Source organism: Musa acuminata, chromosome BXJ2-10, assembly GCF_036884655.1.
Source record: "Musa acuminata AAA Group cultivar baxijiao chromosome BXJ2-10, Cavendish_Baxijiao_AAA, whole genome shotgun sequence".
Taxonomy (NCBI): Eukaryota; Viridiplantae; Streptophyta; class Magnoliopsida; order Zingiberales; family Musaceae; genus Musa; species Musa acuminata.
In genome coordinates this window covers 29,083,279-29,097,473 of record NC_088347.1, presented here as the reverse complement: position 1 = coordinate 29,097,473, position 14,195 = coordinate 29,083,279, and the positions used below count along the sequence as shown (strand labels likewise).

Here is a 14,195-nt window from a genome sequence, read left to right as displayed (position 1 = left end):
TTCAATGACTTGCAACAAAGGCATTCGTGCTCTTTACAGAGTATATGGCCTTCTTTGTTCTTTACCTTTTCTCTAGATAGATTAGAGGACAGAGATACCTCCCCTATGCCGTACTCTTCCTCAGTTCAATCGCTGCTCATTCTATAGGGATATCTCCGATAAAGCCTGGCCAGTAGTTGGCTGTAAAGCAGCAGAAACACTAACTGATTAGCCCACAAACCATTCATTTCCTATGCCTCAGGGGCATATATATAGAGAGAGGAGGAGGAGGAGGATGAATGGTGGTCGTAATCGTTCTCGTTCTGTGCCATGGCCAAAAACTGGGTGCTGGAGATCCATGACCAGCTCGAGAGCGTCGAACCAGCAGCAGAGACAGGTCAATGGAGTAACCGATCCATATACAAGGTTCCTGCTTGCATCAAGGACTTGAACCGCATGGCCTACAAGCCGCAGGTCGTCTCCTTCGGGCCGTACCACCACGGGGACCCCGACGTCTGGCCCATGGAGGAGCACAAGCACAGAGCGCTCCTCCACTTCCTCAGGAGGGCGAACAAGCGGCTCGACGAGTTCGTGGCGGCGATGGGGGAGGTGGTGCAGCAATTGCAGGACGCGTATCAGGGCCTCGACGATCCATGGAGGGAGAAGGACCGGTTCCTGCAGCTGATGATCCTCGACGGCTGCTTCATGCTCGAGATAATGCGCGTCGCCACCGGCGCCTCCAGTGACTACGCCTACAACGACCCCATCTTTAGCAGCCATGGGATGCTGTATACCGTCCCCTACATCAAGCGAGACATGCTGATGATCGAGAACCAACTGCCCCTGCTGGCCTTGGACACTCTCGTCTCTGTCGAGAGCAGCAAACCCAAGGTATCTTTTCTTCTCTCTTTGCTCGTCTCATGGATTCATGGAGTAAAGCAATCAGTACCATATATGTACGTGTTTGATTTGGGACAGCTCGAAGACACTATAAACAAGCTGGTGCTCAAGTTCTGCGCGTCAGGTAATGGCCGACTGTCCACGGCGAGCATGGCCCTGGGCCTCCACCCCCTCGACGTTTTCCGGAAGAGCCTGTTATACGACGCAACGCACCGCTCGCCGCCGGTCACGCCGGATCGGGACGGCTCCAGCGAGATCGTCCGGTCTGCGGTGGAGCTGTACGAGGCCGGGATCCGGTTCAAGAAGAGCAAGACCAACAGCCTGCGGGACATCAGCTTCCACCACGGGGTGCTCAGGCTGCCGGTGATCGTGGTGGACGACGCCACCGAGTACATGTTCCTCAACCTCATGGCCTTCGAGCGGCTGCACTGCGGCGCGGGCAACGAGATCACCTCCTACGTCTTCTTCATGGACAACATCGTCGACTCGGCCAAGGACGTCAGCCTGCTGCACGCCAAGGAGATCATCCAGAACGCGGTGGGGAGCGACAAGGCGGTGGCGAAGCTGTTCAACCGGCTGTCCAAGGACGTGGTGCTGGACCCGGAGAGCACCCTCGACGATGTCCACCGCAAGGTCAACAACTACTGCCGCAAGGACATCAACATGTGGCGGGCCAACCTCATCCACACCTACTTCCGGAGCCCCTGGGCGGTCCTCTCGCTTGCCGCCGCCATTTTCCTGTTGGTCCTCACCGTGCTACAGACCGTGTACACCATCATCCCCTTCTACACAGACAATGGCGGCGACGCTCCCTCCCCACAGTAATCTCGGGTTAAAGCTTGTGATTGTGCTTGGTTTGTTTGATTACTTTCTTTCCTATCTTTGGTCGGCGTGTTGAGTGTTTAAGGTTGATAGCTCGATCAGATCGTTGATCGATGTAATCGTGTTTCCCGGCTCCATGGAAAGTTTGACATGTTCTTCCCATAATACAAGTCGATGCCTGAGAATGGCTTGAGAATCGTGTACCTCGAAACATCTTCCCCTGCCACAGTCCATCTTCCATCGGACTGTCGTCATGCAAACAAGAATCAGCAAAGATACAACCATCATTCATGGGGCATGAAACAATAAAAGAAACGTTCGTTCCGGTCAAAACGCGACACATGGGAGGAGGTAAGTATATGGGTAGCCATCATGTTGTGTGGATGTTATTCCAATCTTAAATTGTAAGATTGAAAGGGGGTTAATTGTAAATGTCCAACTGCGACTCCGTTGATAGCTTTGTGTTGTTTCCTCCGCCGCACCCAATCGAGCACACAAATGATCGCCGCGCAATGGTTGACAAATAGAGGAAGATGGTGAGGAAGGCTGGCGTCGCGCAAAGGTTTTGGTGGGATCTCAGCAGCAACAGCCGCTCCCCCTTCGTTTCTCATGCGCTTAAAGGAAGCAGAGCCACATCCACCACCTCCTCCTCCGTCTCCACCGGGGCGCCAGCATCAACCGCAGCAGAAAGTGCGGGGCCAATCCTTTCCGTTGCCCAAGGAAGACAGAGAGGCGATGCGGACGATGACAGCTACGATAACAACGGGAGGCACCACCAGCAGCTGGCGGAGACGGCGAAAAGGGTGCGCGAGGTAGTCGTGAGGCAGCCCAGGTGGGAAAGTTTCCTGCTTTCCCACTTTGCTCCCTCGGAGCTGTTCCACCCCACCTGCGTCCGTCACGTCCTCCGGCCCCTCGTCTCCACCAAACCCCTGCTCTCCCTTCGCTACCTGCTCTGGCTCTCCTCCCACCCCGATGCCTCCCCCGCCGACGCTGCCACCTCCGCCTCCCTCCTCGACGCGCTCGCCAATGCCCGGGCCTGGAAGGCGGCCTTGCTCGCTATTCGTTCGACGAAATGCCGACCCGACCCGCCCGCTATTGAATTATTCCTCTACCGCCTCATTCAAAGGGAAGGGAGGGTGACCGACGAGGCGATGGAGACTATATCCCTCGTGAAGACTCATCTTGGCTACTCCCCGTCCATCCCCACTTGGAACTCCATCTTCTCTGCCTACTTGCGAGCAGGGAGGACCGACCTCGTGTGGCGCCTCTACGAGATGATGATGCAGTTAGGAATCTCGGGCGACGCCTCCACTGCTGGTTACCTCATCGAGGCCTTCTGCATGGACAATGAGCTGGACGATGCCTATAGGCTTCTTCGGGAAGTCTCTAGGAATGGGCTTGTGCCTGATGTGATCTCCATCACCAAGTTGGTCACTGGATATTGCAGGGACGGCAATTATGGCAAGGTCTCTGAGCTTCTTCACCTGATGATAGCAGTTGGCTGCATGCCTGACATATTCACTTACCAGTCCATAATTCACGGCTTATGTGACAATGGCAAGGCCGACGAGGGCTTCCGCATCTTCAACAATCTCAAGCTGAGAGGTTATGCTCCTGATCTGGTTACCTACACAACAATGATCGATGGTTTATGCAAGATGGGTAGGACTACCGATGCGTGGAACCTGTGGTCGGAGATGGTAGCAAAGGGGACCGAGCCTAATGAATACGCATACAATGTCATCATCAATGGCTATTGCAAGGCAGGTGACCTCAGTAAGGCTCAGGAATTGTACCAGGAGATGTGCAGAAGTGGATTCAGGGAGAGCACAGTGAGCTGCAACACCTTGATTGCTGGATTGTGCTTGCACGGGAGGGTGAGAGAAGCAGTTGACATGTTTGAGGAAATGCCAACTAAAGGAATCGAGCACGATGTGATCACCTACAACACACTGATTCAGGGTCTCTGCAAGGAAGGCAGGACTGCCGAAGCCATGAAACTGTATGAGACACTGTTATTGGTTGGACTGCAGCCCAGTGTTTCAACATACACACCATTGATCGAGGCACTATGCAATGAGGGGAATGTGCTTGGTGCAATGGAGCTGATGAGATGCATGAAAGAAAAGGGTTTGGAGCCTTTGGTTCGTACAAATGACTATATTATTAATGGATTCTGCAGGGTCGGCAAGGCTGAAGCAGGCATGGCATGGTTGGTAAACATGTTGGAGAATAATCTCAAGCCACAAAGAGACACCATCAACAGGTTATTAGAATGCCTCAGCAATAGCTTCAGAGTGGATGATGCATTATTGGTGCTGGATGCCGTGTATAAAATTGGCTACTCCCTTGAAACTTCAGTATGTTATTTGCTGGTTAGTCAACTATGCGGAGAGGACCACAGACAAGCTGCATTGCAGATGGAGGAAATCCTGGTGAGCTAATAATGAATGCTCCCGGTGCCCAAGTTTCAGCAAGAGGTGCTCTACAATACTCCCCTACATGAAGATCAGGGTGGGAGCCTTGTGGGTGCTCTTCAACTTTCTGGTAGGGTACTGACTTCCAGCCCAATTTATTTTTGAAAACCTGTTCTTTATATCTGAATCTGCACATCTGTTGCCATGTTCTTTCAAGTATCTATCCATAAGTTACATTTCTTATTTTGGTACTGGAGTTAACAGATAAGTTGTATAGACAAGTATTAAACATATGCTAGGTCGACGGAGTATGATCTGGTAAGAGAACCGGAGGAATCAGGATTTCAAATACTTTGATCATGGACTGATGCTAGGTAATATAGGCCGACAACGATTGATTCTCGGTATGTTGCTAGGTATACTGATATCATTTTGATCCGGTTTTAAAAACCATTTTAGGATATGTTAGTAGCCTCGGTTGCTACGAAAACAGTAGAAGAGAATGAAGGGAGAAAACAAGATAGGAAAAATGGTAACAAAGCTTTGATGGAAGATCTGCATGTAAAGGTATTTGGTCTTTGAATCTGTCATTGTTGTGATTGACCCAAGGGAATGCACCCATGACTTGCTGCAAAAAGAGGAATCAGATGAAAATGTGTAAAGGGCAGCAGTGATGTGAAATTTTGGTAACAAAGGTTTTGGTGGAAGCTCTGAGGGCAAAAACTACTTGGTACTTTGAATCTATCATTGTTGTTTAAGTGGCTTGACCACATTAACAAGACCTCAAAAATGTTGGGTATGATGGAAAGCAAGTGTTTGTGGCTGCAATATTTTTGAAACATTATTTGAGAATGCATAGTTACATGAATCTAGCAACCTGTCGTGTATCGTGCATTAAGGGCGATGCTGGAAGGGGTGTAATGTTAAGATGTATGTAGAATAGAGATTTAAGCTTTTGAATCTTCTGCGAGAACACCCATCTGTTAGGTTATACTTGAATTTTAGCTATCAATTTCATTCATATCTCAAAATATTCTTCTCATATTAAAGCTACTATAAAAAGTCTATTAGGCCTTCTTAGTATAATAATAAGTAATTAAGGTGAGTGATTACTTATTAAAAACTTTTTATCACATTAATTAGAGTGTCGTGTCGAAGAAAACATGTCAAAACCTCATTCGACCTTAATATTCATTATAAATCCATCATTTAGAAAAATATTCGAGTACCCCTTAATCTTTTGACTATATATATTAGGCTTTTTAATGGACGTGAACTTGAATCGAATCTGATTGATCCGATCATCGCCGTTACCATTCGTTTGTGGAAATCTGATCTGGATCGACCTATATCCAGACTTCATCGTCATTCTCATCGATTCTTTCTCCTCTTTACGTGGTGGTCCTGCTGCCAAGGATGAGGTGGTTCATTCATCTCATTGCTGTTTTAAGATCGAATCGACACGCATACGGCGCAGTCGCTCCCTGCCATGGGCTCAAACAGTGAAGCAGCAGGCGCTGCTGCCGCTTCGATAGGGGGCCATGTGAAGTGGACGGAAGACTTCCCACTGTCCCCGACTATCCCATCCCTATGATACTATTTCGCTACGGCGGGCTGTTCACGCACTCTTCTCACGTTCCGTCACGCACCACCCGAGGCCGCCTCTTTTTGCGTTCGTCCTTTCCTTATTGCTCTCTCTCTCTCTCTCTCTCTTCATCTCCCTCCCTAAATATTTAGCCAGCAAGGGGGATGGCGGAGAGATGGGCTGACAGAACTAAATCAAAGATAGACGATGATAATATTAAAATTATAAATCTCATTTAATTGAGATCGATCATATGAATCTATAGGATGATAATAATAATAATAATAAAATCATTAGTTTTAATTATATGAGTTCGACTATATAATTTTTTTATCATCATTTAAATTTATAAAAAAGTTATATATTTAATTAAATTTAGAATACTTAATTTTTTATTTATAGTTTCTATTAAATTTGTATTAATCTTTTTTATCTTTCCTAATAATACTATAAGCAATACCTAATTATTTATAAATATTTTTTTCTAATAATTTTATATATATTTTTACATATAACACTCAAATTCATAAAATATTATTGGTCTCACAATTATCTTATAAAATTTTCTTTTAATCTCAAAAATATTTAATGATCACGTAAGACTCCTAACACCTTCGTTATTTTAACATTCTATTTTTATTCTATGAATAATATATTCATCGATATCTTCATCTTATTAAACAACAGATTCAAGATATATAGAACATTTACTTAACGGAGCCTTTTGTTCATCCAATCTAATTATATTCTCTTTTTTTTTAATTATTAAATTATATTTTATAAATTCAATCTTAATCAAATTTAATCTAGAACCTTTAGTTTCTGAGGCTTAACTCCATAGCTTAAATTTGTAATTAATTTCACTTAAGTTCTTATCAACAAAAATAATATCATTAGTAAATAACATACACCAAAGAGGTCTATTATATAAGTGTGTAGTAAATTTATCTATTATCAATGTGAATATATAAATTCTTAATGTAGATCCTTGATATAATTATATGCTAATAAAAAACTCACTCCACATACTTCATATAGTTCTAATATTAATAGTTATATTGTTATACATATATTTAATAACAGTAATATAATTAGTGGATACACTATGACACTTTCTCTAATTCAATAAAAATAATATATCAAATTTTCTCTCTATACTTTTTTATTAATTATTTTAATAAATAAAAAAAACTTATATGGTTAATCTTTTAAGTATAAAACTAAGTCGACCTTCAAAGATATTTGTTTCAGGTCTTATTTTATTTTTGATAATTTTTTTCTAAAATTTTATATTATAACTTATGATTTTATTTTTTATATAATTTAAACATGTTTGTATGTCATTCTTATTTTTGTAAATTCACACTAAAATACTCTTTATTCATTCTTCATTCATATTTCTGAATTTTATGATTTTATTAAATAGACTAGTTAACAAATATAGTCACTTGTTCCCTAAACTTTTTCAACCCTTAATAGGAATACCATCAGGCTCTACACTCTTAGTTATTTTTATCATTTTAATATATTTTTTTACTTCATTAACTCTAATTTTATGAATAAATATGTGATTATTAAATCTATCATTATTATTTATCATTAAACCTAAGTCATGTGTAGAATATTTATTAAATAATTTATAAAAATATTTTTTTTATCTTTCTTTAATCTTATTATCATTAACAAGTATTTTTTTTATCTTCGTATTTAATGCATCTAAAATTACCCAGTTCCTTACGCTTTCTTTTCCTAGCTTTAACAATTCAATATATTATTTCTTATGTATCTTTGGTAACTAATTTATTATAAAAATTATCATAAGCTTTATATTTTATCATACTAATTGAAGATTTTTTTTATTCTTTTATTTTTTTTCAAAATTTTTCAAATTTTTATAATTTTATCAATATTTAAAATATATTTTTAAGTAAAAATTAATTTATGAACTTTCTCGGACTATCACCACTCTCTTAAGGTTACATCTCTATCTTTAGATTTTATCACGAACATATTTTGTTAAGCTTCCTATGTTGATTTATTAAATTTTCATCAAGTATGATTTTATAATTTTTATAAATAATTTATTTTTTTTAATAACAAAAATCTATTTGATTATAATTATTAGTAATCAAATGTTTCCAAACATGGTCGCGTTGCTTCAGTCAAACCTGGAGTTGTGGAAGCTAAGACACATGGCATCCTCGACGAACAGAGGTATGGAGTACCAGTAGAGACCCACACGGGCGCAGCTCAGCTTGGTTGGATCTAACTATCCTAGACCGATTAATATAAATCCCACACCACCGCTGCAAATATAAGCTTAGTGGAATCGTTTTGCTGCGCAAATCTGCACGACATTGTTCTCACAGCGAACCCCCAACAAGCGCGTCGATCCATTCACGAAAAGAACAGTGGCGATCCATCACGCAGTCAAGCATAAGAGAAGAACCACGCTCGCGTTGTCGAGCGCAGGGTGACCGCGGCGGCGGCCCCTGAAACGAAACGATGCAGTGGCCTTCGATGCCACGAAGGCAAAGATTTTGATTCGCCAACGGACAACAGGATCGGACACGGGAAGCTATTAACGCTTGCAGGCGAGCATCGAAAGATCCACCGCAACGACGCTCACTATTTCCAACAAAAACAAGCTCATAATGTCGCCATATTTCACCAAAATATAACATAGTTTCAGAGGCGATCGACGGAGAAGTAGAATGTGATTAACACGATATAGAAAGATCGAGTTCAAGGGCAGATTGTGATAATAGACAAGTACGCTGCTGCGGAAGAGAAGACTACCATAGGGGTGTGTCTGTGTGTTAGCTTTCGACAGCTAGAAACGATGGATTGCTGTGGAGTTTGTGCCCCTTGCCGCCGTTGCTGCCGTTGATCGAGGAAATGATGTTGGTCGCCGGCGCAGCTGAAGCAGCGTTATGGATGGCGTACAGGGGCTTAGAGGAGGAATATGGCCTGAAGGCTCTCATTGGACTCGCAAAGGCTAAGCTCCAGCTTCTAGTTCGGCCTCGTGCAGAAACGGTGGCGGAGGGAGCCGGGGTTGCGGCCGAGGTCCTGCTGCTGCTGCTGTCGTCCAAGTCGTCCTCGGCCGCGGCCGCCGACAACCAGTACGCGTACATCGTCCCGAAACCACCGAACAGCCCTCCGCACTTGAACCGCACCTTCATCCTCGGCTGCTGCTGCTCTCCGTCATTGTCGTGATTTAGGCGGAGGCCGATGTTGGGCTTGGCCTCGCGCTGGGACTCCACTCTCCTGAGGGTGCAATCACCGAACCCGGTGGAGATGCGCTCCAGAAAGTCTCCCGAGAAGCTCCTGCTGCCGCAGCCCACCGATCTGGATCTGGCCACCTTCCTTCCGAACGATGACGCTGCCGCCTGTCTAGCGTTTGGGCTCTCCGCCTCCTTCACCCCGTTTTCCCCTTGCTCGGGGGCGGCGGTCGCCGCTTCTTCCTCGGCCACCGATTTATCAGATGCATTCACTTGCCGCTGCAGATGCAGCTTCATGTTGACATCTTTATCGCATCCTTCGCCCGACGACGATGAGGTAGATTTTCGCCTGTTGATATTGCTGCTGTGGACCGCAGAAGAGGAGCTCGAGGCGGAAGAGGCAGAGGAGAGGTAGAGGAAAGACCAGAAGCTCTTCTTTCGAGGACTCTCTGCCACGGCGGGGTCTCCAATGCAGCCACCACCACGACCCTGCGCAAGGGTTCCAGCCGTTCTCGGTGCTGTAGATTTGCTCCGCTTTAGAACGATGCCGCTGTCGTTCGCCGCAGAGCCAGAATCCGTGATGCCAGCTGCGGTGGAGACCGAAGCCATCACGTTCCTTGCGCCGTTTCCGTAGCCGCTGCTCTTCTTCTTCTTGTTGCTGTGGCTGGCGGCCAGAAAGGGGAACCTGGTCCTACGGCCACCAGAGGCGGCACCGGTACGTGACGGACGGGAGGTGAGTCCAAGTCCCAGTCCAAGCCCGAGCCCTCCGCCAGAAACACCACCGTCGGAGCGGAAGGACGTGGGTGAGGAAGAGGAGGACGGCGGGGGCTGGAGCGGGGAGAAGGGGCTGGACTTGGAGGAGGACACCAGCTTGCCCAGCTTCTCCTGCAGGCAGAAGCCGCATACCCCGCCCGGGTTACTACGGTAAGGGTGGTCCACGCACTGCATGCCCTCCCCCATGTCGTCCGCTACTCCCACCACCCCTCTGTCTCCCATCCTCCTCTTCTTCCTCCAGTGCAGTTCCTGTCTCTCTTGGATCACCTCCTTAACCACAGACAGAGAAGGAGAGAGAAAGACAAATCCCGGTCGTCCTCCGTACGCGCCGGTTTAACCTTTGCCTACCCGAGGTCCACCTGCAATGCCCTTGTTACTCACAGATTGTGTGTGGATGGAGGAGCATACCAGACAGAGAGAGAGAGAGAGAAGAGAGAGAGAGAGCGAGCAACAACAGGGAAGGACAGATCGATTACAGGCGAGAGGAAGGGATGGGCACGAGGGATGTGTTAATTAATAGTATGACGGCTTGGGAACTCGTGCAGGCGGTCGCAGATGCACGTGGAGCCAAGATATATCCGCTGGAGAAGAGACTGCCGAGACTCGACCCGCCACATTGCCTGTCCGATCGAGCGGCCCCCCAGTTGTGGTTCGCCTGGGCTGGTCTGACCCGGCCCATCATTCCATCAACTTTGATTGATTTGGGTCCGTCCTCAAACCAAGCTGCAGTCAGATTCAACATCAAGCCCAAACAAACAATCAATCAATCAATCGATTGCACGGATCTTCCAGTCTTCCATCGAGGGTCTAACATTGTGCTCGCGGACCACTTTAACGACGGGTCGCCACACCATCTCATTGCGATCAGACCAGCTCGTGTTGAGAATTAATACCACACTGCTGCTCACAGAGATGAGGCGTACGTAAGGGCATGCATTTTATGGACACCTGGCTGAATTGTGCACGGATCGACAAATTGCTTCTCGATAAAAGTAGTCTTGATTGATCTTGTCAATCCAGACCTCCTGCAGCAGCAGCAGCAGAGATCGAGGTGCATTAGGCTTTTGGCTTTGAGCCGTACCAGGAAATTGAGATTCCCTCCGACTGCACAAGAAGCTCAGAGACAGCATGCGGACACACCCTTTGACTGCCGGATAAATCATCTGCCGTACCATGTAAATTAAACTATGCGTCGAAAGTTGTCCCCTCGCCGGTTCTTTTTTTCTTTCCGCCATGATCATGATGATGATCGAAGAGGTGTTGAGCCAGACTTTGAAGCGATGTAGTCAGGTCGACGAGGGCAGCAATATCTTTGGGTTTCTGTGCCCTTGTGATCCCTGAATCTGTACCCAATGAATTGCTGCTGCTTTTTGGATGGCTTCTGACGGGGTTTTCCCAGCGGCCAGGCTTGATGAACTCTTGAACTCTCTCCCCCCCCCCCTCGGCTTGTAGCATCTACCATATCAGGTGGGACATCTGGGAGGACCTGCAAAAGACAGCTCTTCGACAAGGAAGTCACAGAAACCAGAATCGATGAAACAGCATGGTCCAAGAAACACGCAGGATAATAGTGAGAATAATTGTTGGATTGCACGCTTGTCCCCTCGTACCCATAAAATAAAACCTGCTAACGAGAATCTCCTTAAACCATAATTCATGAGATCATCCATCACTAAACATATCACTTCTTTATTATATAGAATATATATAACCATTTGCTAACATAAAATTTGAAATAGAAAAAAAATAAAAGAACTCTTAGAATATGTTTTTGATTTCCTCGTTAGCCGTGACAGAAAGGAAATAACCATCAAAAAATGAAAAGTCAAAAGAAAAAAATAAAAGAACTCTTAGAATATGTATTTGATTTCCTCGTTTGCCGTGACAGAAAGGAAATAACCATCAAAAAATGAAAAGTTACGTGTTGTGCATGAAGGCATATTTGAGTTCCGTGATGAATCAAAAGATGCTGTATCACCTGATAGAACACAATGTATATTGCAGCTGCAAGTGCAGAAGGTACGTAAACATATAATGGTGGGCAGAATGATACTCGATACTTAGAACATGTAAATAAAGGTTTAAATTGATAATTGGAAGGTTAAAAACCCTCACCAAACACCTGGCGAAAGGATTAAATGATGTTATCTACCAATAAAATTTCTTTAATCAACATTTCTTCCCCGGTTTATGCACGTAAAATTTTGAAGCCACAAATTTGGATGCAGAATGTAACTTTGCCAGACTAGACAGCACAACTGAAATAGAAAACTCATATCTATATGCTCAACTTAATCAGCCTCTGATCGTCTCTTTCAACAACTAGAAGGATAATTATATGAAAGATAAATCACTTCCAACTTGAACACATAGGATTCTTGAGAATTATAAGAACAAGTAATGAAAGTTTGAGACGAAGTAATCTATATCAACATCAGAGGAGGCAGCATCGGAAAAGAGGATGACAATATATATATATATATATATATATATATATATATATATATATATATAATTTTTATTATGTGTTATAAGAAGATATTATTGACGTCTTGGTCAATCGATAAGGTTCTGATATATGTATATAGGGATGTTTGAATTATGGCTAAGATACTTCTCATATGGAAATGTCAAACTTCCGAAGTGCCACTTGTATGAAGATTGAGGTCAAGAGAGCTTTCCTGATCCAATCCCTCTGATGACTAAGTCATAAACCTAAGATAAGTGAGTACGATCACTAAGTGGTAAAAATAATTGTCCCTTGGTAATTGTGCTAAAAGTAAATTTTTATATATGACTATAGAGGGATTGTAGAAGATATAAATATTTTGTGGGGATACAGCCTCAATCGCCTCTAACAATCTACCTTTGTGCTTTTGTCTATGTGAGTGATAATAAAAGAGACAGTCTATAATCTTCTACTTTAGACTTATGTCTAAGCGAGCAAACCAAGGGTATAGATCTTGTCTCACTTGTGTCAGCTTGGTCATCACATGAAGGCCACGTGTTGGATGATAATTGATTGATGGTATTTCTCTATCATTTGTCCCTTTAAAGATGTACTTTATGAACTCTTTTGAAGAGGCCACAAAGTTTAACTATCAGCTTCTCCGACATGTGCATTATGCAGAGGTGGGGGAGGAGCCATCAAGATACCTATTTTGGATAATAGAGGATATGATTGGCTTGTTCGATTTGCTATAGAGAAGTCATTCGCCGTTGCATGACATTATGTAGCGACGAAGAGATGTATGTATCAAAAGGTAGGACCTACTCCTTTTCCCACTCCTCTTCTAACTCGAGCAGGACTCCAACTCAGTTCTCTTAGAGACACTTAAAGAAGGTCATGACGATCTACTCATCAAAGCGAGTTATAAGAGGAGTCAAGGTGGGCTCCTCTCCTACTTGTCATCGAGGTAACCTATAATGCCTTGACCTGATCTTGCCCACATCATTGCCTGATCTATAGTAGGGATACCATAAGGACCTCATTGGGCCATGGGTCAATCATCGATCTATAGTTGAGATGTTGCAATCCTTATTGTTGCCTAAGCTATGTTGTTGTATGCTGATATAGAAGATTGAATTTTGGTCACCCGTTTGATTTTCTAAGAGACAAACTTTGGGTAGAGGAAGCTTGCTCTCGATTGACTTATTACAAAAGCTAATCCATGTTCCTCTATTATCTATCACTAAGGTGGGCTATGGGAAGAGTTGAGTCGAGTGTATCCTCTATTCGTCACCGAGAGACCCATGTTGGCGACAGGTATATTATCACCAAGGGACCTACGTAGGGCTACAGGAGAGATGCTATAAATATTCCACATCATTGAGCTGCCCCTTCTCCCTTTTTGCTCATTACTATGGCGAGCTGTGGGAGGAGTCTAAGTGGGCTCCTCCTTCGCTCCTCATCGAGGGGGAATATAGGAGGAGCCATACTTTCGCTCATCGCCAAGGCCAACCGTGGGAGGGGTCCACCTTAACACTTCCCACGGTTTGTAGACCTTGCTTTTATCATGAAGGAATAGGGGTTAGGGCCGCACCCAACCTCCTCACCTTAGGAAGAAACTAAGGGTTGATTTCGTGTTAGACCTCCTCTCCTCGAAAATGAATAGGGGTCGATGTCGCGCTCGACCTCACCCAAACACCTTTTACTCCAACGATCTACTTCTTTAATTATTCGAGAATGATTCAGTTGGTAATTTTAATAAGATAATTAGTATGAGGATGAGCTAACGAATTAAACTTTAGTTGAACTCTATAAGATTAATGATATTCTTCTATACAAATCTCTTGATCTACTTTTCAATAATGGATGTCACTGGCTTAGCTTCCATCCATCTTATAAAATAGTTAAGTCTAACGATGAGAAATCTTTGCTGGTTCAAGGTTGGTAGAAAATGTTCGAGGATGTCCGTATCTCATTGAGTGAAATGTTATCCGTAATTAATCGGACTCAAAGAGACTTCCGTTGATATTGTATTTGTGCAAACCTCT

The 14,195-nt window shown here is 44.2% G+C and overlaps 3 protein-coding genes across 4 annotated transcripts; 2 read left to right on the top strand and 1 right to left on the bottom strand.

The window, feature by feature from the left end:
* Positions 1-89: 89 nt before the first annotated feature.
* On the top strand, positions 90-1,900 carry LOC135624978 (UPF0481 protein At3g47200-like). Of its 2 annotated transcripts, XM_065129153.1 has the most exons (3): positions 90-376; positions 454-870; positions 958-1,900. In XM_065129153.1, exons 1-3 carry the CDS (start codon positions 233-235, stop codon positions 1,702-1,704), a joined length of 1,308 nt encoding a protein of 435 aa, XP_064985225.1. In that variant the 5' UTR covers positions 90-232; the 3' UTR covers positions 1,705-1,900. The 2 variants fall into 2 exon arrangements, with proteins under 2 accessions (XP_064985225.1, XP_064985224.1); XM_065129152.1 differs by having other exon boundaries at positions 171-870.
* A 219-nt stretch (positions 1,901-2,119) lies between these two features.
* On the top strand, positions 2,120-4,361 carry LOC135624977 (pentatricopeptide repeat-containing protein At5g18950-like). Its single transcript, XM_065129151.1, has one exon. The coding sequence runs from the start codon at positions 2,235-2,237 to the stop codon at positions 4,143-4,145; it is 1,911 nt and encodes a 636-aa protein (XP_064985223.1). The 5' UTR covers positions 2,120-2,234; the 3' UTR covers positions 4,146-4,361.
* Positions 4,362-8,350: 3,989 nt separating this feature from the next.
* Positions 8,351-10,161, bottom strand: LOC135624279 (uncharacterized). The gene has a single exon (XM_065127711.1). It carries the CDS (start codon positions 9,918-9,920, stop codon positions 8,523-8,525), a length of 1,398 nt encoding a protein of 465 aa, XP_064983783.1. The 5' UTR covers positions 9,921-10,161; the 3' UTR covers positions 8,351-8,522.
* Between the last annotated feature and the right edge of the window lie 4,034 nt (positions 10,162-14,195).